Below are 23,882 nucleotides of genomic sequence, written 5' to 3'. Positions count from 1 at the left end.
TTGCCATTCTCGATTCTGATTGGCCCGAGCGTCAAATTCGAACCACTCGCCGAGATGCTCCCGCGCGCGTGGCGGCGCCTGCGCCTCACGTCCGTGCCCAAGCTCTTTGCCGACTCGCGGAGCTGCGCCGCCCCGATACAGAGTCCTTTACCGGGTTTGAGCTCGTCTTCCTCGGCACGGGCGCCGGCGCGCCGTCCATCGAGCGCAATGCGAGCGGCCTCGTGCTCCAGCTCCATGGCGCCGCGTGGCTCTTTGACTGCGGCGAGGGCTCGCAGAAGCAAATGTTCCAGAGCAACGTGCGCGCAACGACGACGGAGCGCATCTTCTTGACGCACTTGCACGGCGACCACGTGTACGGCCTCCCGGGCCTCGTGTGCACGCTCAACTCGCTCTGCGGCCCCACCATTGACCGCGAGACGAAGCGTCCGACGCCCAAACTGATTTCGATCTACGGCCCCCGTGGCGTCTTTGCGTTCCTCAACACGGCGCTCAACGTGAGCCGCGCCAATATGACCAACATCCGCATCGCCGTGCACGAGCTCGTGCCACTATGCGACGCGCGAAGCAGCCGCAAGCGCGAGCGCGGACCGATGCACGAGGTAGTGCGACTGCATCGCAATGTATCCTCCTAAGAATCGTGCGTCCCATAGTGCCTGCAGCACCACTTGATCCACCCGGACACGAGCGGCGACACGCCTGTCTGGCACATCCTCGACGACGCCACCTATCGCGTCCGCGCTGGCTTCCTCCAGCACACCGTGCCTTGCTTCGGCTATGTCGTCGAAGAGCAGACGCGGCCAGGACACATCAACGCCGCCCTCGCCAAAGCCCGCGGTCTCCCGCCCGGCCCGCTGTACAAGGAGCTAAAGGAAGGCCGGGCCGTGCCACTGCCCGACGGCTCGCTCTTGGAACCGAAAGACGTATGCGAGCTCTCTTGTTGAGCGCACTCGAAGGCAGCATAATTAGGTCATGACACCCCCGATTCGCGGCCGCAAAGTGGCCATTCTGGGCGACTCGAGCGACTCGCTGGCCATGACGGAGCTCGCCCGCAACGCCGACGTACACCTCTCTGCCTCGTGCCATGCGCTCTTCTTACATGGCTGTAGGTCTTGGTGCACGAGTCGACGCTGCCGCACAGCATGCTCGCACAGGTCAACATCCTACATCGAGCTACCGATGGAGCGCTGATAAAGATGCGTCTCTTAGGCCGTGCCCCGAGGACACTCGACAAGCTCGATGGCGGGTGCGTTCGCCCGGCTGAGCAACGCGACCCTGCTCGTGCTGACGCACTTCAGCAGCCGGTTTAGCTACTCGCGGGCGAGCGCGCGCTCGGTGCAGTCGCTCGTCGACGAAGCTCGCGCCGCGTCCGGACGCATGGCGGTCGTCGACGCCAGTGATTTCTTGCGCGTGCGCGTGCCACGTCACGACCCGCGCACGAAATAGGACGATTAAAAACGACTTTGTTTTTCGAGTCTTGCTTCTGTGTCTACTGCTGCGAGCCGAGAAGGCGCTGTAGGAGCGCGGCTTCCGAAGCAACGTACGCGGCGACGACGGCAGCGTGGGCGCCCGGTTGTTGCTGCAGGCTCGCGAGCTGCGCTGCTGCGGCCTGCGCCAGCAGTGATTTGGCGCGCGCCGCCACCTCGTCGGTCCACGGCAGGAACGCAGGAAGCGACCGAAGCGCTGCGCCGAGGCCGGCCTTGTCGAGCAGCAGGACGTGCGTCGTGCGTTGGTCAATGGCCGCAGCGAATGCGCCGTCCGACGTCACGCGGACCAGCGCGGCGTCGCCATCAAGCGTCGCGCCGAGCTTGGTGAGCACCATCGCCCGCACCTTCCAGAGCGCGTCATCGGGGCCTGCGACGAGGCGCAGGCGGAGCGTGTCGTAGGCGTTGACCGGAAGGCAGAAGCCAGAGTACACGAGCAGCTCGGCGTTGGGGCGTGGACCGTAAAAGATGGTGAGCTGCTCGCCGGGCGCAAACGACGTCATAGCGTCGCAGACCACGCCGCGCTGCGCCGCCTCGAAGTACGTAGTGATGGCGCCTGGCGCGTGGTTGCAGAGGTCCCAGCCAGGAATGAGCGCGAGGGCGCGTGGGTCGGCGGGCGTCGGCACGTTGTTCTGCCGCGTGAGCACGACGGACGTGGCCCAGAGAAAGTTCTCGAGAGTAAAGGTCGATATCGGAACGAGCGAGAGACTCGAGAGACGCGCGTGCAAGTACGTGTACTGCTTGAGGCCGTTGTAGAGGAGCTGGACGGCCGGTGCGTACGCCATGGTGGACATGAGGGCGGCAAAGTCGTCGCCGCTGTAGTCGAACGGAAGGTAGAATCGCGATGGCAGAATGCGCAGGTACGCTGCGAGCGGCGACTTGGCGCCTTGTTGCATCTCGTACAAGAGGCGGAGCGCTAGCATGGCCGATGGAAACTGGCTCAAAAGCGGGTCGGCTTGCAGCGGCGCAAAGCTCGGTAGCTGCGCCGTACTCGACGTCAAGAGAAGGTGCTCGGGCACGAAGAGCACGCGCTCGCCCGCCGCAATCGCACATGAGGCCACGACGCCATTGCCCTGCGCAGGGCCCATGTGCCGAAACGTGTACTTGGCATCGCTGGCCCCGACTGCACCGGCGAACCACGCCTCAAAGTCGGCGAGGTCCGCCTCGGTTGACGGGCGCGCAATGGGCGCGGCCGCGCGATCTGTTCTCCGGATAGCTTGCACTGCGTTGGCGAGTTGCGCCACAGCCGACGCGTTGCTTAATAGGCTTGCGGACGACGGCGTCGCTCGCAGCAGCGGCAGGAGCGTCTCCATGGTTCAAGGCGAGCGCTTTGTGGCATCCGGATGATACGACCGGATAGGAGAAGGGCGATCGTGCAGCACGGCGAGGACCCCTGCGATCGTAGTCGTATACATCATGTTGGTGGTTATGCAGTAGCTACTAGGCTTCGTCGTCGATGGTCGACGAGCTTGGTCGCATGCCGGGCACATACTGCGGGTGAAAGCGCTCGATGCAGTTGGCGTAGACGAAGGCGCCGCCGAGGCCACCAAAGATGGGCGCGAACATGGGTACCCAAAAGTACCCGTTGCCGTAAACAAAGACGTCGCCGCCCCAGCCCGCCATGAGCGTGAAGAAGCGCGGGCCAAAGTCTCTTGCGGGGTTGAGCGCAAAGCCCGTGTTGTAGCCAAACGACATGGCGATGCCGGTGAGGAGCATGCCAATGATCGCGGGGCGGCTTCCGGCATCCGCGGGGTTGTTGCGCTTGTCCGTGATGGCGAAGATGCCGAGCAGGAGGAGGAACGAACCGACGATCTCGTCGATGAAGCCTTCCGTGAGCGTCATGTGCGCTTTCGGGTACGTCGCAAAGATGCCGGCCGTCGTCTGGTCCCAAATGTTGAGGTAGAGGAGCGCGGGGCGGTACGCGAGGTACACAAACATTGCGCCGACGAACGCGCCGAGGGTTTGGCCGCCAATGTAGTAGGGCACGTACGCCCAGTCGAGGCGCTTGAAGACCGCCATCGTGATGGACACGGCGGGGTTGAGGTGGCCGCCCGAGACGCCGCCGGAGACGTAGATGCCGAGCATGAGCGCGATGCCAAAGCCGATCGAGATGGACATCCAGTCACCGGCGAACGCGGTCGCATCCAGCGGGTTGCTCGTGAGCTGGGCGTTGCGAATCTCCATCTGCTGCGAGATGACGGTCTGCGCGACGACGCCGTCGCCGATGAGGACGAGGATCATGGTCCCAAGGCCTTCCGCAAAGGCCTTCCGCAGCTTGTCCTGCATGAGGTTGCGCGTCTCGGGGATGCTGTCGATGACCGCGTCGTCTCGGTCGTCGTCCGTGGGCTTGAACATGCTGCTGTGCGGTCGAAGTCGACGATTGCTCACTGACGTTGCCACGCGCAGCCAATCGCATCTAAAAATAGGCTTTCGCGCGCTGTGATTGGTGGATATTTTTAAGACCCAACGGTCGGCGACCCTCCGCCATCAAGATCAAGATGGACGCCACGCGCGTCGCATGGCATGGCTGTGGCCGGACGATGGAAGGGTGGAGCTACATGCATGTACCCGCAGGCTGCTTCCTCTTGGATGCCCCTCGTGGGACCAAGAGCATGGGGCTTGGGCTACGTCGGGCGAAGGCGCATGGACGTTTGGCTACGGCCTAGCGGTGGCGGTGGATCCCTCGCCATGACCGCCGCCTTGCTAGCAGCCCGAAGTCGAAGCCACTGGGCGTCGTTTATACATTACAGGGTCAAGTAGGAGGATAGTAAGTGTGTTCTACGGCTAGCTACGGGTCTCGGGCAGCTTTCGCGCCATCGTGTCGGCAACGACGAGGTCGGCCAGCGCCCTTGCAAAGACGATCTGGTCGACGTTCGTACACGCTTTTCGGAGCAAGAAGGGCACGAACGCGTCCTTGACTTCGCGCTCGAGCGGGTCCTGGAAGTGGCCCGTCGTCACGAGGTTCGTAAAGACGCTCGAGTGCAGGTCCGAGAGGTAGTGCTTGGCAAAGGACCGCGCCGCGAGCTTCTCCTGGAGCTCGGACTGCGCGACGAGTCGCGCCTTCTCCTCTTCGAGACGCCGCTGCTTCTCGTCGTACTTGCGCTTCGCTTCGGCTTCGAGCCGCTGGACCTCGGCGAGCTCGGCGTTGCGCTGCTGTTCAAAGATATCTTGGCGCAGCCGAATCTCCTTGATCTCTTCTTCTTCTAGGACCTCCATGACCGAGACTTCGAGTGCTTTCCCCACTAGCACCTCGAGGATCGGCGCCACCTCCAGGTCAAAGTCAAAGAGGTCGCCGGCCTCGATCTGCGTCGACGCGTCCGTGCCGCTCTTCTGCGGCACGAACGTCGGAACGGGCAGTTGGTCCAGGAACGCTTCGGTCTGCGTCTCGACGTCCATCTCGGGCACCTTGTCCGTGAGCTCCTCGAGGTAGTTCTCTGTCTGAATGTCCATGTGCTGCCGGCCGTCCATGGGTGGCGGCGTCGCGGGGCGGTCGTTGCGCTGCGGTGGGAGCTCCGACGGCGACGGCTTCTTCTTGAGCTTCGGCTTCGCATCCATCGACTACGCAGACGGCGTGAGATGGGGTGAATACTCCTCGAATGAGATGCCACATACCTCGGGCGCGGGCTTGCCGCCGGCAAACGTGCTGCCTCGCACGATGCGCCGGTCAAACATGAGGTTCTGCGACTTGTCGACGCTGCTATTCGAGCCGATGAAGTCAGCGTCCAGAAGAGACGGCGAGGGCGTACGAGCTCGACGGATCCCGGTACTTGGACCGCTTCACAGCGACCGAGCGCGGCGCGGCCGAGTACTCGAAGCCGCCCGAGCCTTGCATCGGTCGTCTCTTCAAAATGGAGAAACCTCGGGCGTTATCGACAACAACGGTCTGCTATATTTACTTTCTTGGTCGCAAAAGCCACGCCGCCTTCCTGCAAATGCTCAAGTGCTCGCCTCGGCGTCATGCACTTCGGTAGGCGCCCGTGAGGACGATGCTCGGCCAGCCTGTCGGGACATGGACGCGATGTATGCTTTCGCCGCCCATGGCCAAATGCAATGAGCAACACCAGCCACCGAGATGAGAGGCGACGCATGTTCCGTGGCCGGCTGCGATGACGCCATGCGAGGGCCGCCGCCTGGCTCGGCCATGCCGATGCCATGCCGGGAGATGTTGATGGGTTGCGACTTTTTATTCAATTTCTAAAAATAAGAAAATAAAAACAGGGCCAACGGGATTTCCGACTTCCATCAGTTGGCGGGTACTCGATGAGCACGCTTGAGGCAGGGACGAGCGAGCCGTCGATCGAGGACGAGCTGCTGCTGCTGAGCGACGAGCGCCAGCGCGACTTTAGCACGCTCACGGAGCTCGTCAAGAAAAGCTGCACGGCCGTGTTTAGCCAGCGCCTGCTCTTCATGACCTTCAAGGACGCCAGCTACTCGGTCGCGGACGCCTTCCAGCGCATCTCCAAGCGCGACGAGGCCAAGAAGCGCACGCGCAATGGCGACGATTTCGGCGCGTCCAAGCGGCAGAAAAACTCGCGCATGTCGCTGCCCGCGTACGTGACCACGGGTAGTCTGTGGTCGCCGCCCATTGCCGAAGAGGCCGAGTACTCGGACGCGTACTTTGGCGTCGCGAGCTCGGCGCCGCCTCGTCTGGACAGCGATCGGCTCGGTTTTCTCATCAAGAACGAGGTGGGCGTCCCGCTGAGTCAGTCGAAGGCGTCGCAGCGTGACGACGACGACGACGACGTCATGGACGTGACGTACATGTCGGATCTTCCAGAGCGCAACGAGGCCGACTGCTTCAACCACCTCTCGAGCTACTGTTTGAAGCTGCGCGAGCCCAAGCCGGAGGCCAGCGCGGGCACCCCGACCGTCGAGCAGACGCGCAGCCTCCAGCAAATGTTCACGACGCTCGTGGCCGTGACGACGGACGAGACGCTGGCGCTCACCGAGGCAGCGTGCGCCGCCTACAACGCTGCCGAAGCCTGCAACACGAACGACTTTGACCGGGCCGACGAGCTCGTGCTCTTGCAAGACATTGTCATGGCACTGCCGCACGCCGACGACCTCGACCGCCTGGTGCCGTGTCATCCATCGAACAGTACACGCGTCTCATACGTTGAATATGTAGCGCAAGGTTGTGCGGCCGACCGAGGACAGAATCGCCGACCTCGAGAGCACGGTGCAGATGACGCTCTCGGCGCATCCGTCCGACTGCGAGACGAACGTCGCCGTGCTCCATGCCGTCTGCCTCGCCTACGCCACGCGCATGCGGGCGTTTGTGACGGCCAAGGAAGACCTCATGCGCCTCCATGCGGCGGTTTACAAGGACTTTACGCACCTCGGCGAGCGCATTGCAGCCAAGATGGCCACGAGTGCCACTGGCGTCGCCAACGCCGACGAGATGCTCCAGGACAAGCAAGCCGCGGAAGAGAGCGCGGCGGCGGCGGTCCAGGCGCTCGTCGAAGCGGCGCGTTTAAAGGCCGAAGCGTCCGGCGTCACGGCGAGCGCCGCGGTGATCCGGGCGCAGCGGTCCGTCTTTGCGGACGAGGCCAATACGGAGGCGGTTGCTGCGCTCGCGGCACAGGCGAGTGCTGAGCTCGACACGGGCGCGGCCTTGAAGCTCTGGCGCGCTGCCCGGGACTTTCACGCGTTCTACGAGGCGGCCAAGGCCCTTCTGGACCACGTGGAAAGTGCGCGGCTCAAGACGATGGACGCGGCGGTCACGGCGGTATGCTGAGACACGACTGGGGCGCTGATGCATGATGGCGTTGTGTAGCTGGCGACCGAGGCGCAGAGTGCGTCGCGCATGGGGCTGGAGAAACTCCAAGGCACGCTGCCCGTGCTTTGCAAGGAGCTCGCGCACCTCGAAACAACGCTCGACCAGCGGGCCAAGCACGCGACCCGAGAGCTGCACTGCCAAAAGGTCAAGCTCGAGACGCACACCCGGCACCTCGGCAACATGGTCAAGTTGCGCCGGCAGGAAGTGCTCGACATGATGGCAGAGTTTGAAGAAGTGGTCGTCTTGTGCAGCAAGGGCCTCGCGACGGCCGCGAACCAGCAGCGCGCGCTCTGGGCGATGCTCAAGGACTTGGTGCCGAAGGCGTCGTTGGAGGCGCTCGTCCGTGCGTGCCGACCGCAGCTCGCGCCGCTCAAGAGCCCGTTGCGTCACGTCTTTGCCGATTTTGCGCACATTCCGGCATCACCCGTGGCCGTCCGCCACAATGCGTCGCCGTCGCTCCTCCAAGCGCCAGCCGCCCAAGCACCACCTTCGTCGCTCCAAGCTCCAGTCGCCCAAGCGCCGCCGGCACCTGAGGTCATCATTCGGCCGGATGCGCCAACGTCACCGCGGTCGCAGGACCTCGTTGTCCCGCCGCCCAAATTCAAGGTCGGAGCGTATCAAATGATGCACGATTCTCTAAATCGTAAATCGCTAGGTGGGCGACCATGTCTTTGCCAAGTTTGCGAGCGGCAGCGGCGCTCTGTATGCGCCGGCGCAGGTCATTGGCGTGCTTCCGAGCCGCGTCTACCTCCTCGTCTTTGCCGATGGCGACCAGTACAGCCTCGACGAGCTCTTTTTGTTTTCGCCGGCCGAGCACGACCAGATTCAAGTGGCGGCCAGCGCTGACGCCCCGGCCCGAGGCGGCTGCGCGCTCATGTAATTGTCGACGCAACATGCATGCATGATCCAACGTCTTGCCTTTGTTACGAACGCAACGAGGTGCCTTGGTATGTGGGACGTAGGGCCAACATGGGAAGAGACGCGCCAGACAGGGCGTTGATCGCTGAACGCGCTCGTCGCACAGGTCGGGCGCCGGGTCGCAACCGACTGTCGAGTCGGGTTCTAGAAGGCGAGCGGCGCGCGGCCCTGAAGCAGCACTTGGCAACCTGCAGCACGCATGGCACGCCACATGACAGCCACCGACAACTTCGTCGACCTCACGACGCCCGACTTGCCTCCGAAAGTGACCGCCGCCGTCGCCTCCTTCCTCCAAGACGGCCACGAACCTGCACTCGCGACCGAAGCGCTCGGCTTCGCGCTGGCACCGTCTCTCCGAGTCCTTCTCACGCAGCTGCTGCCGCGCTTCGCCGCCAACGTGGCGGCCAACCCCGCGTTTGACGTGAGCGCGGTCACTGCGACGATTGGCGAGGGTCTCGCACTCACGCCCGAGTACGCTGTCGTCGAGTCCGCCGCCGGCGACAACGACGACGACGAGTGCACGGCCCTTGGCGACACGAAGCGCAAGCGCCCCATCGGCAGCTTTGCGACCTTGGAGCATGACTGCGAGCGAGCGTACTCCGCGTGCAAGCAGGTCGTCCACGGTCTGCACGGAGACGACGCGGCGCGATCGGCCTTTGTCGCCGACGCGGCGATCGTCCGTCAACGTCTCGCGAGCGCTGCGGCGATACCCGACAGTGCACTGTGCGCCCTTCGCGCAGAGGCCACCGCGGCGCTCCACGTGGTCAACGCGAGCAAGGCCAAAGAGGTGGAGCTTGCATTTGCGCTGGAAGCGCTCTGGCGAGCCAAGCGCGCCGAGCTGCCTGCGTCGACCAAGGTCGAGGTGGACCTGGCCGTGTACAATGACGCTGCCAACGTCGCGGCGGTCGACACGATGGCTGCGATGGCCAAGCGCGGCGCCGCGACAGAGGCCGCCGCGACCATCCTCGACAGCATCGAGGTTCATATCGCCTGCTACGAAATGGTCGTGGCGGTGCTGCACGAAATTTGCTGCCTGCGCCACGCCGCGTTGAAAAGCACGGCGGCGGCGGTACCAGCCACGCTAGCTCTCTCGATGGCTATCAACTAGGTGCGTAGATGGACGCGACGTACGCGGACGCGGTGGCAGCGACGCGGGCGCAGCTGCACCTGGACCTGCCGCGCCTCTGCGCCTGCCTCCTGCGCTTTGACACGCACGTGGACGCCAAGATGCGCGCCAACGACGGCTACAAGGCCGACAAGCTGCGCAAACTGGACGAGCTCTGCTTCGACTTGCCGCCGTCCAGCGACCCGGAGGCGTGCACGCGGTTGCGTGGCAAGATCAAGGCCAAGACAGCGATTGCCGAAGACCTTTTCGCGCATCTCGAAGAGGCAGCGACGAGGCAGCAGTACCTCTGGACCATGGTGGACGACGTCCTTGGCGCCACCGAGTGTCGTTGTCTCCTCGACGCCTGCCGCCCCCAGTGGTCGGTCATGACACCCGTGCTGCGCGATGTGTTTGAAAGCGTCGAGCTGAAGGGCAAGATCGAGGTTAGCGAGCCGATCAAGGCCGAGACTGTGGCCAAGGAGACGGTCGCGCCGCCGACCAAGTCATTTTCGAGCTACTTTTGGTAGTGGGCTCGCAAGACTTGCACAATCTGTTGCATCAGCTATCGTGTACTAATAAACGTTCCCAGCGTTGATGCGCAGACGTTGCTGGGTGGCATGGAGGTCGTGCTGGCTCCCGAGACAGATAGCGAATGTGCATCTGAAGGGTTGTTGCTGGGACCACTGCGTGCGCTGCCATGTGCTCTTGCGCGAGTATGTACACGGGAGCTGTAATGTATATAGATAGTAGGAGCGTCACGGCCTAAACGACGCCCTCGTCGATCGGCACCGAGTCTTGGTGGTCGAGCGTGAATGGCTTCTCGTCGTCGGATGTGATCGAGTGACTGTGGTTGGTCGGGCTTTCTTGGAGGTTCTGGATGGTATCGCCGACGCTCTCCGTGTCGCTAAACCCGTCGACTTCAATAAATGGCGGGAGACGCACGTCGAGGAGGGTCCGGTGGTCGACCGCGATCTTGCGCAAGGCGCCTCGGAAGAGCTCGAGGAGCGCTTGCTGCTTTTGCGGGTTCCCTCCTCTCTACGCCATCAACTCGTTTAGTCATTCGCTGCGACGAGAGGCGACGCACCGCTTTGATCGAGAGGAGCGCGGCTTCGCTGCTCTCCATGGCGTACAGCAGCGCCTATGTACATCATCAATAAGAACACTGCCGTTGAAGAATGGAAACGCAAATCAACCTTGGTGAACTGCGGGAGGTCAATCATGTCCGGTAGCTGGTCCGAGTCACTTTGAACGAACGCACGCAAGTAGACGTGCGCCACGAGCACCTCGTTGGCGACTTCGGGGTAAAGGTACCGGAACGAGTCGGCTGCGACAAAGTTATCGGGGTCCCACACTGGCCACGTCGTCGCCGACTTGGCATTGAGCGCCATCTTGGCTTGCTCGCTCCGCAGCGCATCCCGGAGCTGGTCTTGCATTCTATCGAGCCAGAGGAAATAACATTCAATACCATCAAGTAGCCAGTGCGTACGAGAGTGTCCACACCAACGTGGGTTGGTAAATAGGCTCGGGAGATTGCAGACTGCAGAGAAAATCCAGTGTCGACTTGCTCAAGAGCTACAAGACACAAGCGTCAAACCTTCTTCTACACTTAATGGTCGTACCTGCACGAGCCCGGGCGTGTAGAGCTGTGTCAAGGCCGCAAAGGCGGGCGTCATAGCGTGTCCTGGCTCGGGCAAGCACGCCTGCAGCACCGACGCGGCGAGCTCGACCGTGTCGTGTGTGCGCGGATCGGCCTGGTCCACGGCGATACACACGTCGCTGATTGAAATGAGGCCGCCCGCATCGATGAACACTTGCTGCAGTGCCGGCAGCACGCACAGCTTTTGAAGAAAGCGGAGACACACGGTTGCAACCTACCAAGAATGTGACTTGATGCGTAGCAGACGTCCGTGGTACTTTATCGCTGTTTAGACCTTGAATGTGGCTCGTCGAGGCGTGCGCAATGACGCTTGTGATCCAGCGCGGGTGGTTCTGCAACGCGGCGACGCCGTCGAGCGACTGTGCCATGGCTGCAAGCGTATCCAGCAGCGCAGTCAAGAGCGCCATGGCCGAGCCTTCGTCACAGGGCTGCTCCTTTAGAAACTGAAGGAAGCGCGGATGCAGCGTCTTCTCGAGCGCGTCTCGAAGCAGCTGCATCGTCTGCGGGGAGCACAATGTGGTCAAGCAGGCTCGGGCATTCACGTTGCCGAGCTCGGGGGCGATGAGGAGCCGGCAGATGCGCAGACCCTCGGCCGTCCGCTCCTACATATCGGTCACAATCCGAGACGATGTGCGTTGAGGGGTACCTGGTCCACTTCGCCCAGAAGCGTCCGGCGCAGCGGTTGCAAGAGCGCATCAAAGAGTGCGTCGTCTAGAGCGATATCGTGCGGGGATGCTGGCAAGAAAAGTGCGAGGGCCTTTAGTGCGAGCACTTGGAGCGCCATGGGGTCTGGACTGTCGTCGCTAGCAAGGTTGATGCCGTACAACGACCTCGTGCGCGACAGCACGACGTGCCGCGTGAGCGCCATCAGCGTTTCTTCGTACATCTCTCGGCTCCACTCGGCGCGAAAGCTGCCGTGGCACTCGACAAACGACCGTAAGAAGAGGTGGCCAACGGGAACGTCAAAGTCTGGAAGCACGGTCTGCTTGTCCTCGTCGACGTCGTCGTCTGTCAGCGGCAACGCCACATGCAGCGTTGTCGCAAGGGATTTCAAGAGCTTGAGGCGGAGCGCCGCGCTCCAAATGACGTCGGCGGACTGGATCGTGTCGTGGTTGAAGACAGCAGCTAGCACCATGGGCGTTGGCAAGAGCAAGTGCATACCGCAGCCGCGAAAGCCCACGCTCGTCTCCAGCAGCGACTGGACGTCACTTGGCGAGTAGTGCGCCGCGAGGAAGCTCGCCGCCGCGATGCACATGCCCTTGTTGTGGACGTTGGCACTGGCAAAAAATACCAAAGGGAGCAGCGACCGCGTGTAGATGAGCGAGTCGTCCGTCTGAAGGTGCGAACAAATGTGCGAGAGCAGAGAAATCAGCGTATGCAGCGTCTTGTGGCTCAAGTATCCAGACGTGAGGAGCCGGCCGAGCGACATGCGCGCGTTCAGAACCTGCGGCACGAATGCTTTGGCGCGCTGGAGGATGACGAGAATGATGTTGACGCCGGCGCGCACCATCGCATCGACGTCTGCCGCCGCGTCATCGTCCTTGGCGCTCGACTCTTCCTGCGTGTATTCGACGTCGAAAGTAAGGCGCAAGTGGAAGCTCTCGTCGTCGCCGCCTTCGCTCAGCGTCGACGCCATGCTGAGGCGCGACGGCCGACCTGCGATTCGGGTTGGCGCCTGCTGCAGCACAGACAGCACGACCGAAAGGATGGACGCGTAAAAGGGCGAGAGGCTCTCGGTCGGGCGCGTCCGGGACGTGCTAATGGCGACGTGGAAGAGCAGAAAGGCTTCGCACGCAAAGCTTGGGTCGACATCATCCACCGCGAGCTGACGGAGCAGCCCCGCGACAGGCAGCTGGCCGTTGAACGTCATGGCGTACCGACGCATCATGAGGCGAAGGCACTTGACGCAGCAGTGGCGCCAGTGCGCATTCTCTTCGACGCTCAGCCGGTCGGAGAGATGCCACGCGAGGACCATCAAGTCGTCTACCTACAAGATACAAGCGCCTCGCGATTGTCGGACTAAGGCCTCGTGCATCGTACCTCGAAGGGATCTGCGAGGTTCGCGAGCTTCGGGATCAAGTGTTCAATAAAGTACCCGTGCACGATGAGCTCGGACGCAAACGAGGCGTATGTGATTTGGAACTGATCGTAGTCCCAGAGCACCATATGAGGGCCGCTGCTCGTACGCACGGTCGGCGTCGCGGCGACTTTGGCTTCAAACGATGCGATTTCATTGCGGAGTGCGCTTTGGAGTTCGCGAAGCATGGGTGCACGCCACACTAACGTCGGTCGCTCGTGCGCTTGTCGCGTTGCGAGGAGCACTTCGGTCCACTTTTCGCCCTGCGCGCGCGCGTCCTGGAGCCATCGCTACGATACAAGCCATGGGGGTGCCATTCGTTTTCTAATGCGCGCACCTGAAACTCGAGCGGCGGGCGCGGCCCGATCGACCCGGACGCGGAAAACTCGGGTCGGAACGGAAAGCCCATGTACGCAAAGTCCACCGGGATCGACTTGCGCTGCGTGACCTTGGTCGCCTTCTTGAGCGTCGCGATCGAGTACTTGGAGACGAGGTCGGGCCGGTCCTCGATCGGCACAAAGAGCTCGACAGGCAAAATACGATACATGGCCGCTTTCGACCGCGCATTGCCCGCGCAAAACATCTCGACGAGCGCGATCGACTTGTCTCGGATCGCAACCTGAAGCTCGTCGGCCGACGGTACCTACATATAGAGAATCCAGACGACGACGATGGCACGGATGGACGACGTACGTCATCGAGGGCCGCCGCAAGCATGTACAGGAGCGCGCCGGACTCGCGCGCCGAGTCTTGGATGAGCGTGACCTGGTCGAGGCCGGCGAGCAAGAACAATTCAAAGAGCAAGTCGACGCTCACGTGCCGGATCATTGGATCTTCGTGGTGCGAGAGCCGAAGCAGTGTCTCCCGCGCCTGCAAGAGCGACTCGGCGGCCTACGCAGTACGAGGATGCGATGAGGACCGAGGAGGCGACGGAAGAAATGAACCCGCTCCAGCGTCACAGGGTCCGTCGTCTGCTTGTTGGAGATGAGCGTCATATGGAAGAGCTGGAGCGCTTGCTGCAGGATGCTGCTTGAGCACGCGTTGTGGCTCGCATCGTCCGACGCGACGCTGTGTTGCGCGACGAGGCTGCAGAGAACCGGGTACCCGCGGTCGTCGGCAAAGGTGCGTTTGTTCATCATCTCCATCTTGTCGCCAATTTCGGCCGACTTGAGACCTGTCGGCCGCAGCATCATGATGGTGACGACCTGGAGCACCGAGAGCGCGAGCACCGGTGTCCACATCTAGGCACACGCTCAAGTATGGGCGAAGACACAGCGCAGAGATACCATGCACGTGAGCAGCGGCTTTGTCGAGTACTTGGGCACGAGCTTGTGTAGGTCGCGCCACTTGAGGATGCGCTTAAGCGTGTCGAGGAGGACCAAGACGACGTCCGACTCGTCGCCGCCACTGGCGCTCGTGTCGACATGCACCTTGAGCAAGCGGTACACTGCATCGTAGAGCTTGCGGTCCTTGACGTCATAGTCATCCTCCATGTCCATGCTCTTCCGGTCAGCCTACATGGAATGGCATCCAGCATCGTCCTCGTCGACTGCATGGCGCGTACCTCGAGCGGGAAGACGTCGCAGAACGCATGCAGTACATGGAGCACGTCGTCCTTGGAGCGCTTCTTCCCGGCGTCGCCCATGGCGATGACGTCCTTGATCGCATTGCGCTGGTCCGCGGACCCGGCCGCGCCGAGGAAGGACCGGAACACTTGCATCAAGCAGTTTTGGAACAAGTGGGTTTTGGCAACAACCCGACAACCCCACGACATTTTTTACATCTTCGTGTCGTTGCATACAAATGGCCAAGTGGATTAAACGCTTGGCAAAAAAACACGGCGATCCATCGAAATAATATATTGCCGAACAAAGGCCCATGCGCCCAAGACACGATGCTGGAAGATGACGATGAAGATGACATGGACAAGGACAACGAGGTGAAGGCTGTACATGTTAAAGGACGCGTCGGACCTCGAACGTCCGGCGCAGGTAGCTCATCTGCCAGAAGGCCATGCACATGAGGATGATGGCCTCGATGCACGACCACCACAGGACGCGGTTGTTGGTGCTGTCGACGACTAGAGTCCATGAGCATTCTCGTCATCCTGCAGCAGGAAGATGTGCAGATGTACCTTGCTGGTGGAGGAGGTTCTTGGCCTTGAGGTACGATTGCGTATCCTTGACCGTGTCGAGGTGCGTGTTGAGCTCGTACACCATGTCTTCGACCGCGCGGGCTTGCTCTACAGAGCCCGCCATCATCATGAGGAGGCAATGCAGCGTATTGCGATCGCACCAATCTTGGTCGCGTCGGCGTTCGAGACGACGTCGTGGGCCGGGTCGTCGGCGTGGAACGAGAAGCCGACGACGAGGGGCACGGAGCTCTTGTGGCCAAAGCACGCCTGGAAGAGGCCGTCTTCGGGCACGGGCGTGACGAAGCGGCCCTTCGGCCCGACCTCGTGGAAGAGGCGGATGCCGGACGGGCTGAGTAACGTCGTCTCGAGCTCCTCGCCAATACCAGCGATGACGTCGTAGTTGAGTGAGATGCCCTCCTTGAACTTCTGCGCCTCGAGGAGGAAGCACTCGGGGTCGCCGGATGGGATGCTCGTGCGCATGGCGGTCGCGGCGACGGCGACGGCGAGCAGGACGCCAACGGCGCGGCTCATTAGCGTCGTCATCTGGTCTGTGGCCGGAAACGCTGGCTTGACACTTGAAGTTTGTAGGGCCGAAATGGGCCCCCGGAATATTAATTTACCAATTCCACGACCATGCAGGAAGCGCGCCGGCAACTCGACCTGCTCTTCGTTGTGCATGCGAGCATCTCGATCGTCATCGGCAGCGCGTGCTTGCTGCTGCCGCACTCTCTCGCGATGGCTGCGCTCCAGACGCCGCAGTATGGCCACCTTGTGCACGAGATGGTGCGGCTCTACGGCGCGCTGACGCTGGCCCAGGGCTGGCTTGTCTGGAAGACGCGCCTCGTCGGCGACGCGCTCATTCGCAAGACGTTCTGCCAAGCCTACTGCTTGTGCTTCTCGCTCCAGTCGCTCGCCATGTTCCGCGCCCAAGTCGCGTCGCCGGAGAGTCACTCGCTCCTCAACTGGATCAACATCCTCGTCCTCGCCGGCCTCGGCGCTGCGTATGGGTATTTTCTCGCGTTCAAGACGGCCAAAGCCTTTGAGCTTCCGAGCATGAAGGGCGCCTACTAAGCGTAACACAGACGACGACATTTGCATGCATGAGGTGGTATTCTACGAGCGCTACGGCGCCTTGCTGTCTCCCTTTGCACGCTCGCCGTCCGAGCCCGTCAAGTCCACGGGCTCCTCGCTCGGTGTCGCAGTCACAAGGACCGGCGTGATCTTGCGCTTCTTCCGGACTTGCACGTTGTGCGTCACGGCAGGTGCGCCAGGGTCGGCGGTCGATACGAGGTCCATGAGCGGTCCGAGCGCAGGTTGCTGGAACCCCGAGTCGGGTGCGACGACCTTGGTGAACTGCAGAATCGAGTTGACTGCCTTCTTGGGTCCGAGAAGCGGGCTCTTGGGCCCACCAGTCTTGTCTGTTTCCGTCGGTTTGGCCGCGCGCTTCTTCCCAGCACTCGGGCTCTTCTCTGCCTCGGACGGCTTGTGTGTCGCGCGCTTCTTGCCAGTAGCTGCAGGGCTCTTGTCGGCTTCCGTGGCCGCTTTGGGCCCGCGCCGGTGTTGGCTGCTGCGTATGCATGTGTGCATGTCGATCGTGGAGGAGCTGGGCCAAGTCGGTCGCTGGCAGCTTCTGCCCGAGCTCTGCGTCGTCAAACGTCAAGAACGAAATGTACCCGTCGAGCGACGAGAGGGAGAGCATTTGCCCGTTCTGCGACCAGCTCATGTCCGTGAGGTCGGCGTAGTGCAGCCGGTCAATGACCGCGATCGGGTGCAAGAGCTAATACACGCTCAGGAACACGACCCGAGCGGTCTGCGCGTACCTGGGAGTCATAAATAGCGACGGCGTCAAGCGTCGCGACGGCAAACACAAAGCGGTACGGGAGACGGAAGAGGTTCTCGGCGACACTGGTCGTGAGCGCATACAAGATCGGACTGCAGCGGACGCAGAGCGCGCCCTTGGCGTGGCCGGGCAGGTGGAACGCGGGCTGCGTCAGGTTGCCACGGGCGTACGCGTACACGGTGTGGGTCGCATCGACCGTCGTCGACGTCGGCTTGAAGAGACCTGGGATGCGTCGAAGAAGGCTCTTTTTGGAAAGGAAGTCGACGTACCCGTGGGCACCAAGCAGTAGCTCCCATCCGGGGTCCACGTGAGCCGACGCGAGAAGGCCGTGAAGGTGTCGTCGTGAAACATGGCATGCTTTGGCGTCTTCTCGCCTTCGATCGCTTCGGCTTCGAGCTCGCGCGCGCGGAGCGTATGCAGCATCTGTACCTTCTTCTTCTTCTTGGCCTCGACGCCGTACCCGCTCAATGCGTAGACGCGGCACGACCGGTCGTTGCCTTCTGTGATGAGGAACTCGCTGAGCGGGTCCCAAGCGACGCCTTGCACATACTGCGTGTGGTCCTTGCGCTTCTCGACGAGGTTGCCGCTCGCGACGTGCCAGATCGCGCACGTGTTGTCAATGGACACGGACGAGAGGTACTGCGAGTCAGGCGACCACGAGAGGTCGGTGATGTCGCCCTTGTGGCCGCACGCGAGGAGGACACGCGTCACATCGCTATTGCTCGAGATCGTCTGCCAGCTCCACGACGCGGCGTCGACGTTCTTGGGCCGCATCCAGAGCACGATCGTAGAGTCGTCGCTGGCCGACGCGAGGAACTCGCCGTTGGGCGAGAAGCGCACGCAGTTGACGCTGCGGTCGTGGCCCGAGAGGCCGTGTACGTACGTCAGGTGCTGCTCGTTGAAGACCCAGAGTTTGATTTCCTTGTCTGCGCCGCCCGTTGCGAGAACCTGCGATTGGAACACCGCTGGAAAGACGACGCTCGAGACGTTCTCGGCCACGATCGTCGGCGCGGCAGCTGTGGTCGCGGGCGCGTCCGGCGACGCCGCATGCGCAAGCGTGGCCGCCTGGCGCAAAAAATCGATCGTGAGCACAGCCTCGTTGAGCCCCGTCGGGCCGCAGTGCCATCGGATCTCGGGGGTGTCCACCTTCATCTCGGCGCGACCTCGTCCGTCCCCAGCGGGCTGTTGGCTCGAACGGCAATGATTGGCCGCTGAAAATGGAGGGAAACTATATCCGACGCACTCGACGCAAAAGCGCACCGAAATGGTCGTTTCCGCACCGAAGACTCGCTCGCCGCCACAACGCTGCAGGGAACGCTCGTCGCGCCGAGGCGACGACGACGACGGTATATAGCTACGGCCTGCATGCAGCTGCACCTCGTTGAGGGCTTTGATGTAAAATCGACAGCACTAGCTCCGCTCACACCAAGTTAGGCTTCACAATAATTGCAGCTCAATTGAGCGAGTCGCTCATTTCGCGTTGCAGGTAGTTATCCCAGCGGTGGATCAAACACGTGCCAGCAGTACTTGATGCGCCGGCACGACAGAATGGTTGCCGCCTCGGGCGCGGGGCATCACACTTTCGGTCTGGTGCACCTTTTGCCCCGACGCTTCGGCGAACCGGATACGCTTCGCAGCATCCGGAATGGTCGCCAAGCCGAAACCGTTTGGCTACGCGCACGCAACTACTGTTGCTCGGACTGCACGTGGCAAGCGGTCAGGCCTCGGTTCCTTTGCATCTCACAGGTCGACGCGGTCTTTGCCGACTATTTCATTTATGTGACGTAGAAGAAATGGTTATCAACTCTGCAGGCTGTGCTTGAAAACATCTCGATGGACACAGTGCTGCGTGCATTTAGTCAAGATCCAACCGGCGCCAAAATGGGCAATCGACTTAGTTGGCGCCGCAAGAAGAAGGTCAAGGTCGAAGCGCCTGCGGTTGCAAACGTTCCCGCAGAGCCCGAGATCCCACCGCCGGAGGTTGTGCTACCGGAAGACGATGGGTCCTCGTTCTGGTCGTCGGCCTTTGGCTTGAAATCCGGTGAGGCCAAAGCCGCGATCCTGCCTCTGGACGTGTCGAACGTGCGGCGAGGCAACCCAAACGAAGTCTCGACCGAGGAGTTGTACGACGTCCTTCAAGTGAGCTTGGAGCTCGAGCAGCGTCTCTGTGCGCAGGACGCCAGCGAGAACAAGGCGCACGTGCACTTCAACCTCGGCTTGGCGTACCTGGCTCTATCGCGGCGCACCGACGCATGGTACAGCACCATGAACGCGGCAGCACGGTGGCGCAATTGTGTAGCGACCAGTTTCGACGCGCGGTGACCGAGGACCCGACGTACGGCCGGGCGTACACGCACCTCGCGCACACGCTCCTTGAAGACGCCGAGCCATCCGTTGCGACGCTTGACGCTGTCGTTAACCACCTCGAGCTCGCGATTATCCATGATACCACCGAGGTGCGCGAGAACCAAGTACGTGATTGATATGCATTGCGTTCGTCGTCAATGGCCTGCAGATCCTGCTCGCCGAAGTGTACCACCTCCAAGGCGACTTTGCCAATGCGCTGCGCACGTACAGCACGATCGTACGTGCAGCTAGACGGCTCTGGGCCTTGATCGACGTGTGAGAACGACGTAGGATCGCATTGACGACGAGTGGCAAAACACGCTGCATCGCGCCGCGTGCCACTGGGCGCGCCGCGAGTTTCCCGAGAGCATGGCGCTGCTGGCCTCGCTCGCCTCGTGCGCCGATGCGGCGGACGACGTTCCGAACAAGCGCGTCGTGCTCGCCGACGTGCATGGCTTGCTCATGCAGCCATCGATCGTCGCGGCCAGCTAAAGATCGACGATGGGCTAAAGTCCAGTGATGTCGAACGGCATTGATTAAAAAAGAAGCTTGGGTTTGTATGCGAGGTCTGAGTCGAGGGAATAAAAATTCGGACGGAATTTTCACAAAGCGTCACGCAGCGCCGATGGTCCACGCGTCTGTCTTCGCCGAGCCGCCGCTGGGCGTGCGACGAACCGCCGACGCAGAAGCACCTGCCAAGCAGGTAGACGACGCCGCTGCGCCCGGGCAACTCTGGGTCCAGCACGTGCACTTCCCGACCATTAAGAAAACAGCCAGCACGCCAGAGTCTTTCCGGGGCATGAAGCGGCAAACGTCGTCGCGCGTGCTCCACGAGCTGCGCAGTGCCAAGCGCGTCGTGCAGGACCAACTCGACGACTTTCGGCGGAAGCTCCTCGAGCTCGACCAATGGATCACGCACGGACACACCGAGACGCCGTCTGGGCTCGACATGTCCGCCGTGCCAGCAAAACGAAAGACAAAGCGCTCGCACAAGCGATCACACCACGCCGCAACCGAGCCGCTCGTATCCACGCCAGCCCTGGCAGCGACATCCAATATGGCAGCAATACTACCATGCAAGCAGCCGCGGACGCAGGGCGATGGCGTAATACCACCGCCGCCGAGCGATCCAAACCTCGGCGACATGCAAGCAGCAGGTAGCATGCTCTATCGCATGCTCTTGACGAAGCAAGTGTGTAGACGACGCGCCATGTACGACCGCGGGTTGCTGGCAATTCCTCCACGACGCGGGCTTTTTCAAGCCGCTGTCATCGCTCGAGGTCGACCGCGCCCTGGAAATCGAGCATCGTACGTCGGCGCGTTCTCTCGCTATCGGTGCATCATACAGGTGGTGTAGCAAGGGTATCCAGTCCCTTGGAGCCCGCGACAGATTCGGACGACGGCTCGACATCATCGTTGGCGTCGCGGGATCCATCCGACCGCAATGCGCCCCACGACGACAAGCTGTCGCCGCCAACCGAATGTCTCACCAGCGTACGCAACCTTGCATCTTGCAGCAAGCGACCAACCAAGCATTGTAGCGCCTCTTGGGGGCTCTCGTTGAAGAGGGCGAATGCGAAGTGGCGTCCGAAATGGACGGCAAACCGCCCGAGATGACGGCGTCCGCCAGCTTCGACGTCGACATGAACGAGACCAACATCTTCCTGCGCAAGGAGCTTCAAGCTATCGGCGCCGTGGACGCCGACGACGATGCGGCAATACTCGTCCGCGACGACGACGAGGTGAGTGTCGAGCTCCGCAAGTGCGAGCAGGAGCTCGCGCGCCAAGTGGTGGTCACGAACCGCCTCAAGAGTGCGCTCTACCATGCGATTCAAGCGAGGTCGACTGCCATCATCACTCGAGTCGCCTCACATACGTTGACTGTGTACAGGGCCGAGGCAAACACGTCGGCCGACGACCACGCGACGCTCAAACTGTACCACAAGCTCCAGCGCAAGCGACAGGTCGATCGCAACGTTGATGGGGCGATCGTCACGCGAGTGTGTAGGACGCCAAGCGAAAACGCAAGCAGTCCAGCAAGAAGCAGCAGCACAAGCAGCAGAAGCGCCAGGTCTAGTTAATAAAATGGACGTTCTTTATACACGCGTCCAATGCTTCTACTGGCCGAGCGGTGGAAAGTCGTCGTTGCACGTGAGGTTGGGCTTGGAACTACTCTCGCGCTGCATCGGCCGCGGCGCAAACCCCGAGTACGTTCGCGGCGGCGGTTGCTGGTAGTAGGCGGTCGGCGGCGGCGGCGGCCGGAACGCACTTGCGTCTCCTCGGCTGTACTCGTTGGTCGGGTCAAGCACAGGACGCGGCGCGTAGTATCCGACTGGCGACGGCTGGTGCTGGTGGTACGTCGGCGGCGCTCGGTACGGCGTTCGATGGCGCGTAAAGTCCGGATCGTTGAGCTCTTGCTCGCGGTTGCGCCACGTCACTTTGCTCTCTTTCCAGTTTTGCGGTCGCGGCTTCTCGGGCTGCTTGGCCGCCTTGGTCGGCGCTGCTTTCGCAGGCGCGTCGGTCGTCTCGCCAAAGATGCGCGCGCGGGCTTCCGCGTACGCCTTCTCGCGGTCTTCAAGGTTCCGCGATCGCGCGTCGGCGCCCGGCGTCTTGGCATGCTTTTTCTGTTTGTCGTTGTTGGTCTTGCGCGCCATGATCTTGGGCGCGATCGTGTGGTGGCGCGGCGGCTCTGGCTGGTTCTGCTCGGCCGAGAGGTCAATGAAGAGGACAGGCGGTACGGCGCAGCGCGGCGTTCGGAAAAGCGTGACGACGCGCGCCGCGTTCCCTGCGTCAAAGCCACCCGCGTACGGATTGTAATCCCCCGTTTCATGCTCGAGGAAGCAACGGTCCGCGAGCCGATGCACGATTAGGCGGTGGTACGAAGAGAGCGGCGGAAACACGAGCTGCATCTCTCTATAGGAACCCAGATAGATGAGCGCCATCGCAGCACATACGCAGGTGTCCTGTACCGGCCAGCGCGGATAAAGCTGACGATCTGGTCTTCAAACTTGAGCAACGTCAAGCGCTCGCGAGGGTTTTCAAGCGCGCCGACCAAGACAGGATCGAGTGGGCCGGAAGATGACGCTGCAGAGACGGCCGCGGCGCCCCCGCGGCTCACGGGGCTCGACAGCGTCGCCATCGGGGTACCATCATTGGACGGCGGGTCATTGGGCACGCGGATCTGCATGCGCGAGAGCTTCATGCTCACCGCTTCCTCGGCTGCATGCTCCCAGCTATCGTCGTCGCGGGCCATGCTCGTCGGCGCCTGCTCGCGGTGCTCTGCCATCGATCGCTCCTGCCTCAGCTGGATGGAGGATTTGTTGCTAGAGTCGACGCACGCATACAAACTTCAAGCTTGTTTTAGGCCCGTGCATTAAATTCGTATAATTTCGGACCGACCAATCACGATTGGCCAGTCCGGATAACCTCGCAAGCCGCCACCCCGACGAAAAGGGTAGCGTGGAGTCTCTCGGCGGCTACATGCAGCTACCCACTCTAGACTGTGGCCGCGAGCAAGTCGATCTTGGGTGCCACCCGAGTAGCACAGACAAGCGTAGGCATCTGACAGCGCGATGGATGAGGCAAGAGATCTACGTCGATACCAGCACTTTCGAAGGGTCTTCTCCGCAGGTCGCTGTGTATCAGTGTTGCTGCTCCGTCTTCCTGTAGCTCTGTCACCAATGGGATACAGCCACGTGTGTGCCAATGGCTTGGATGGAGTAGGCTCAGTAGGTTCTACAGTAGCTTGGGCGAATGTCCATTCGCGGTCGTTTTGACATCGCTGTCGTGGCACGCTCTGCGCGCTCGCCGCCTTTCCACCAATCAGGATGGCGGTTGCTGTCATAAAATAGTGTATGTCGATTCTCTGATTGGTTATTGGATGCTGCAGATTGGTTGGTCTAACCAAAAGCCGAGTGTTCATCGATCTTAGCAGCATGAGCGACAGCGAGGTGGTTGACGAGCGCCGGGCGCCCAAGCGCCTTGGCCAGGACATGAAGCCCACCAACGCCAAGAAGCCCAAGACGAAGAACGTCGGCAAGTACCTGCGCCCTGCGCCGGAAGGCCGCGTCATCCACGTACGCCTACCTAACGCATTCGCTGCTTGACAATGCCTAATGCATCTCCATGGCCTACAGAACACGTCCGACAAGAAGCTCAAGTCGGAGCTCAAGCGCAGCGACAAGAAGTTCTCGGAAGCGGCGTTGCAGGCGGCGAAGGCCGAGATTCTTCTGCCCGAAGAATCAGGGTACTCACGACGATGGCTTCAACCACACCGCTCACGCCCTGCGTAGGATCCTGGTTGCGGAAGGTCTCGAGAAGACGCACCGATTCACGCAGGAGCAGCTCGCTGAGCATGTCGACATCAACACGGCCAACAAGATGTTCGACTTGACCCTCGACACGTTTGGGCCGTACAAGATTGACTACACGCGGAACGGCCGTAACTTGCTTCTCGGCGGCGCGAAGGGCCACATTGCGGTGTTTGACGCGCTGCGCATGAACCTCGGCTGCGAGTTCCACGTCAAGGAGTCGGTCCGCGACGTC

General features: G+C 61.8%; 14 protein-coding genes across 14 annotated transcripts in view; 7 read left to right on the top strand and 7 right to left on the bottom strand.

Annotated features, from left to right (window-relative positions):
• Window positions 1-18: 18 nt before the first annotated feature.
• SPRG_01066 (hypothetical protein) lies at window positions 19-1,459 on the top strand. The gene is made up of 5 exons (XM_012339266.1): window positions 19-599; window positions 651-920; window positions 967-1,059; window positions 1,107-1,151; window positions 1,207-1,459. The coding sequence occupies exons 1-5, from the start codon at window positions 282-284 to the stop codon at window positions 1,441-1,443; spliced, it is 963 nt and encodes a 320-aa protein (XP_012194656.1). The 5' UTR covers window positions 19-281; the 3' UTR covers window positions 1,444-1,459.
• Window positions 1,460-1,486: 27 nt separating this feature from the next.
• SPRG_01065 (hypothetical protein) lies at window positions 1,487-2,794 on the bottom strand (the record flags this gene model as incomplete). Its single annotated transcript, XM_012339265.1, has 1 exon — window positions 1,487-2,794. One exon carries the CDS (start codon window positions 2,792-2,794, stop codon window positions 1,487-1,489), a length of 1,308 nt encoding a protein of 435 aa, XP_012194655.1.
• An 80-nt stretch (window positions 2,795-2,874) lies between these two features.
• SPRG_01064 (hypothetical protein) lies at window positions 2,875-3,871 on the bottom strand. Its single transcript, XM_012339264.1, has one exon. The coding sequence runs from the start codon at window positions 3,834-3,836 to the stop codon at window positions 2,922-2,924; it is 915 nt and encodes a 304-aa protein (XP_012194654.1). The 5' UTR covers window positions 3,837-3,871; the 3' UTR covers window positions 2,875-2,921.
• A 337-nt stretch (window positions 3,872-4,208) lies between these two features.
• SPRG_01063 (hypothetical protein) lies at window positions 4,209-5,328 on the bottom strand. The gene is made up of 3 exons (XM_012339263.1): window positions 5,228-5,328; window positions 5,094-5,178; window positions 4,209-5,039 (listed from the first exon to the last, which is right to left on the bottom strand). The coding sequence occupies exons 1-3, from the start codon at window positions 5,311-5,313 to the stop codon at window positions 4,266-4,268; spliced, it is 945 nt and encodes a 314-aa protein (XP_012194653.1). The 5' UTR covers window positions 5,314-5,328; the 3' UTR covers window positions 4,209-4,265.
• Window positions 5,329-5,699: 371 nt separating this feature from the next.
• SPRG_01062 (hypothetical protein) lies at window positions 5,700-8,170 on the top strand. Its single transcript, XM_012339262.1, has 4 exons — window positions 5,700-6,557; window positions 6,610-7,209; window positions 7,258-7,866; window positions 7,916-8,170. The coding sequence occupies exons 1-4, from the start codon at window positions 5,742-5,744 to the stop codon at window positions 8,138-8,140; spliced, it is 2,250 nt and encodes a 749-aa protein (XP_012194652.1). The 5' UTR covers window positions 5,700-5,741; the 3' UTR covers window positions 8,141-8,170.
• A 219-nt stretch (window positions 8,171-8,389) lies between these two features.
• On the top strand, window positions 8,390-9,810 carry SPRG_01061 (hypothetical protein; the record flags this gene model as incomplete). Its single annotated transcript, XM_012339261.1, has 2 exons — window positions 8,390-9,247; window positions 9,295-9,810. The coding sequence occupies 2 exons, from the start codon at window positions 8,390-8,392 to the stop codon at window positions 9,808-9,810; spliced, it is 1,374 nt and encodes a 457-aa protein (XP_012194651.1).
• Window positions 9,811-9,955: 145 nt separating this feature from the next.
• SPRG_01060 (hypothetical protein) lies at window positions 9,956-14,746 on the bottom strand. The gene is made up of 13 exons (XM_012339260.1): window positions 14,582-14,746; window positions 14,304-14,531; window positions 13,962-14,258; window positions 13,711-13,908; window positions 13,355-13,660; window positions 12,981-13,307; window positions 11,587-12,927; window positions 11,198-11,542; window positions 10,903-11,154; window positions 10,770-10,855; window positions 10,477-10,717; window positions 10,368-10,421; window positions 9,956-10,318 (listed from the first exon to the last, which is right to left on the bottom strand). Exons 1-13 carry the CDS (start codon window positions 14,735-14,737, stop codon window positions 10,046-10,048), a joined length of 4,104 nt encoding a protein of 1,367 aa, XP_012194650.1. The 5' UTR covers window positions 14,738-14,746; the 3' UTR covers window positions 9,956-10,045.
• A 182-nt stretch (window positions 14,747-14,928) lies between these two features.
• SPRG_01059 (hypothetical protein) lies at window positions 14,929-15,735 on the bottom strand. The gene is made up of 3 exons (XM_012339259.1): window positions 15,313-15,735; window positions 15,152-15,259; window positions 14,929-15,097 (listed from the first exon to the last, which is right to left on the bottom strand). The coding sequence occupies exons 1-3, from the start codon at window positions 15,692-15,694 to the stop codon at window positions 14,973-14,975; spliced, it is 615 nt and encodes a 204-aa protein (XP_012194649.1). The 5' UTR covers window positions 15,695-15,735; the 3' UTR covers window positions 14,929-14,972.
• Window positions 15,736-15,779: 44 nt separating this feature from the next.
• On the top strand, window positions 15,780-16,252 carry SPRG_01058 (hypothetical protein). The gene has a single exon (XM_012339258.1). It carries the CDS (start codon window positions 15,785-15,787, stop codon window positions 16,220-16,222), a length of 438 nt encoding a protein of 145 aa, XP_012194648.1. The 5' UTR covers window positions 15,780-15,784; the 3' UTR covers window positions 16,223-16,252.
• A 4-nt stretch (window positions 16,253-16,256) lies between these two features.
• On the bottom strand, window positions 16,257-18,191 carry SPRG_01057 (hypothetical protein). Its single transcript, XM_012339257.1, has 4 exons — window positions 17,261-18,191; window positions 16,972-17,213; window positions 16,825-16,928; window positions 16,257-16,718 (listed from the first exon to the last, which is right to left on the bottom strand). The coding sequence occupies exons 1-4, from the start codon at window positions 18,141-18,143 to the stop codon at window positions 16,274-16,276; spliced, it is 1,674 nt and encodes a 557-aa protein (XP_012194647.1). The 5' UTR covers window positions 18,144-18,191; the 3' UTR covers window positions 16,257-16,273.
• A 666-nt stretch (window positions 18,192-18,857) lies between these two features.
• SPRG_01056 (hypothetical protein) lies at window positions 18,858-19,890 on the top strand. Its single transcript, XM_012339256.1, has 4 exons — window positions 18,858-19,246; window positions 19,291-19,462; window positions 19,507-19,575; window positions 19,629-19,890. Exons 1-4 carry the CDS (start codon window positions 18,873-18,875, stop codon window positions 19,827-19,829), a joined length of 816 nt encoding a protein of 271 aa, XP_012194646.1. The 5' UTR covers window positions 18,858-18,872; the 3' UTR covers window positions 19,830-19,890.
• Window positions 19,891-20,889: 999 nt separating this feature from the next.
• On the top strand, window positions 20,890-21,414 carry SPRG_01055 (hypothetical protein; the record flags this gene model as incomplete). Its single annotated transcript, XM_012339255.1, has 2 exons — window positions 20,890-21,301; window positions 21,346-21,414. The coding sequence occupies exons 1-2, from the start codon at window positions 20,930-20,932 to the stop codon at window positions 21,412-21,414; spliced, it is 441 nt and encodes a 146-aa protein (XP_012194645.1). The 5' UTR covers window positions 20,890-20,929.
• On the bottom strand, window positions 21,409-22,644 carry SPRG_01054 (hypothetical protein). The gene is made up of 2 exons (XM_012339254.1): window positions 22,307-22,644; window positions 21,409-22,250 (listed from the first exon to the last, which is right to left on the bottom strand). Exons 1-2 carry the CDS (start codon window positions 22,621-22,623, stop codon window positions 21,455-21,457), a joined length of 1,113 nt encoding a protein of 370 aa, XP_012194644.1. The 5' UTR covers window positions 22,624-22,644; the 3' UTR covers window positions 21,409-21,454.
• A 628-nt stretch (window positions 22,645-23,272) lies between these two features.
• SPRG_18957 (hypothetical protein) overlaps window positions 23,273-23,882 on the top strand; it is a gene marked incomplete at both ends in the record, with an annotated part of 1,907 nt that continues 1,297 nt past the window's right edge. The window contains 3 exons of the mRNA XM_012339434.1: window positions 23,273-23,413; window positions 23,474-23,583; window positions 23,630-23,879. Of these exons, the coding sequence (XP_012194824.1) occupies window positions 23,273-23,413; window positions 23,474-23,583; window positions 23,630-23,879 (501 nt within the window). The remainder of the gene's footprint in view (window positions 23,414-23,473; window positions 23,584-23,629; window positions 23,880-23,882) is intronic.

This window comes from Saprolegnia parasitica (genome assembly GCF_000151545.1).
Source record: "Saprolegnia parasitica CBS 223.65 unplaced genomic scaffold supercont2.2, whole genome shotgun sequence".
NCBI classification, from domain to species: Eukaryota; Oomycota; class Saprolegniomycetes; order Saprolegniales; family Saprolegniaceae; genus Saprolegnia; species Saprolegnia parasitica.
Note: the sequence above shows the minus strand (reverse complement) of the source record. Positions and strands in the feature narration are given on the sequence as shown.

Coding starts and splice junctions, on each gene's coding strand:
- SPRG_01057 (XM_012339257.1), bottom strand. CDS start 18,143: ATGAAGGTGGACACCCCCGAGATCCGATGGCACTGCGGCCCGACGGGG. Junction 17,214..17,260: donor CTACTGCTTGGTGCCCACGG/GTACGTCGACTT, acceptor GACGCATCCCAG/GTCTCTTCAAGCCGACGTCG. Junction 16,929..16,971: donor TCGCTATTTATGACTCCCAG/GTACGCGCAGAC, acceptor AGCGTGTATTAG/CTCTTGCACCCGATCGCGGT.
- SPRG_01066 (XM_012339266.1), top strand. CDS start 282: ATGTTCCAGAGCAACGTGCGCGCAACGACGACGGAGCGCATCTTCTTG. Junction 1,060..1,106: donor AGCTCGCCCGCAACGCCGAC/GTACACCTCTCT, acceptor ACATGGCTGTAG/GTCTTGGTGCACGAGTCGAC. Junction 1,152..1,206: donor CGCACAGCATGCTCGCACAG/GTCAACATCCTA, acceptor TGCGTCTCTTAG/GCCGTGCCCCGAGGACACTC.
- SPRG_01058 (XM_012339258.1), top strand. CDS start 15,785: ATGCAGGAAGCGCGCCGGCAACTCGACCTGCTCTTCGTTGTGCATGCG.
- SPRG_01059 (XM_012339259.1), bottom strand. CDS start 15,694: ATGACGACGCTAATGAGCCGCGCCGTTGGCGTCCTGCTCGCCGTCGCC. Junction 15,260..15,312: donor CGCCGACGCGACCAAGATTG/GTGCGATCGCAA, acceptor CGGGCTCTGTAG/AGCAAGCCCGCGCGGTCGAA. Junction 15,098..15,151: donor GAACCTCCTCCACCAGCAAG/GTACATCTGCAC, acceptor CATGGACTCTAG/TCGTCGACAGCACCAACAAC.
- SPRG_01062 (XM_012339262.1), top strand. CDS start 5,742: ATGAGCACGCTTGAGGCAGGGACGAGCGAGCCGTCGATCGAGGACGAG. Junction 7,210..7,257: donor TGGACGCGGCGGTCACGGCG/GTATGCTGAGAC, acceptor GGCGTTGTGTAG/CTGGCGACCGAGGCGCAGAG. Junction 7,867..7,915: donor TCCCGCCGCCCAAATTCAAG/GTCGGAGCGTAT, acceptor GTAAATCGCTAG/GTGGGCGACCATGTCTTTGC.
- SPRG_01063 (XM_012339263.1), bottom strand. CDS start 5,313: ATGCAAGGCTCGGGCGGCTTCGAGTACTCGGCCGCGCCGCGCTCGGTC. Junction 5,179..5,227: donor TACCGGGATCCGTCGAGCTC/GTACGCCCTCGC, acceptor CGGCTCGAATAG/CAGCGTCGACAAGTCGCAGA. Junction 5,040..5,093: donor GCGGCAAGCCCGCGCCCGAG/GTATGTGGCATC, acceptor CCGTCTGCGTAG/TCGATGGATGCGAAGCCGAA.
- SPRG_01054 (XM_012339254.1), bottom strand. CDS start 22,623: ATGGCAGAGCACCGCGAGCAGGCGCCGACGAGCATGGCCCGCGACGAC. Junction 22,251..22,306: donor AGCTTTATCCGCGCTGGCCG/GTACAGGACACC, acceptor GGGTTCCTATAG/AGAGATGCAGCTCGTGTTTC.
- SPRG_01064 (XM_012339264.1), bottom strand. CDS start 3,836: ATGTTCAAGCCCACGGACGACGACCGAGACGACGCGGTCATCGACAGC.
- SPRG_01060 (XM_012339260.1), bottom strand. CDS start 14,737: ATGCAAGTGTTCCGGTCCTTCCTCGGCGCGGCCGGGTCCGCGGACCAG. Junction 14,532..14,581: donor GCGACGTCTTCCCGCTCGAG/GTACGCGCCATG, acceptor CATTCCATGTAG/GCTGACCGGAAGAGCATGGA. Junction 10,422..10,476: donor ACCTCCCGCAGTTCACCAAG/GTTGATTTGCGT, acceptor TGATGTACATAG/GCGCTGCTGTACGCCATGGA.
- SPRG_01056 (XM_012339256.1), top strand. CDS start 18,873: ATGGGCAATCGACTTAGTTGGCGCCGCAAGAAGAAGGTCAAGGTCGAA. Junction 19,247..19,290: donor TCGCGGCGCACCGACGCATG/GTACAGCACCAT, acceptor GCAATTGTGTAG/CGACCAGTTTCGACGCGCGG. Junction 19,463..19,506: donor CCGAGGTGCGCGAGAACCAA/GTACGTGATTGA, acceptor AATGGCCTGCAG/ATCCTGCTCGCCGAAGTGTA.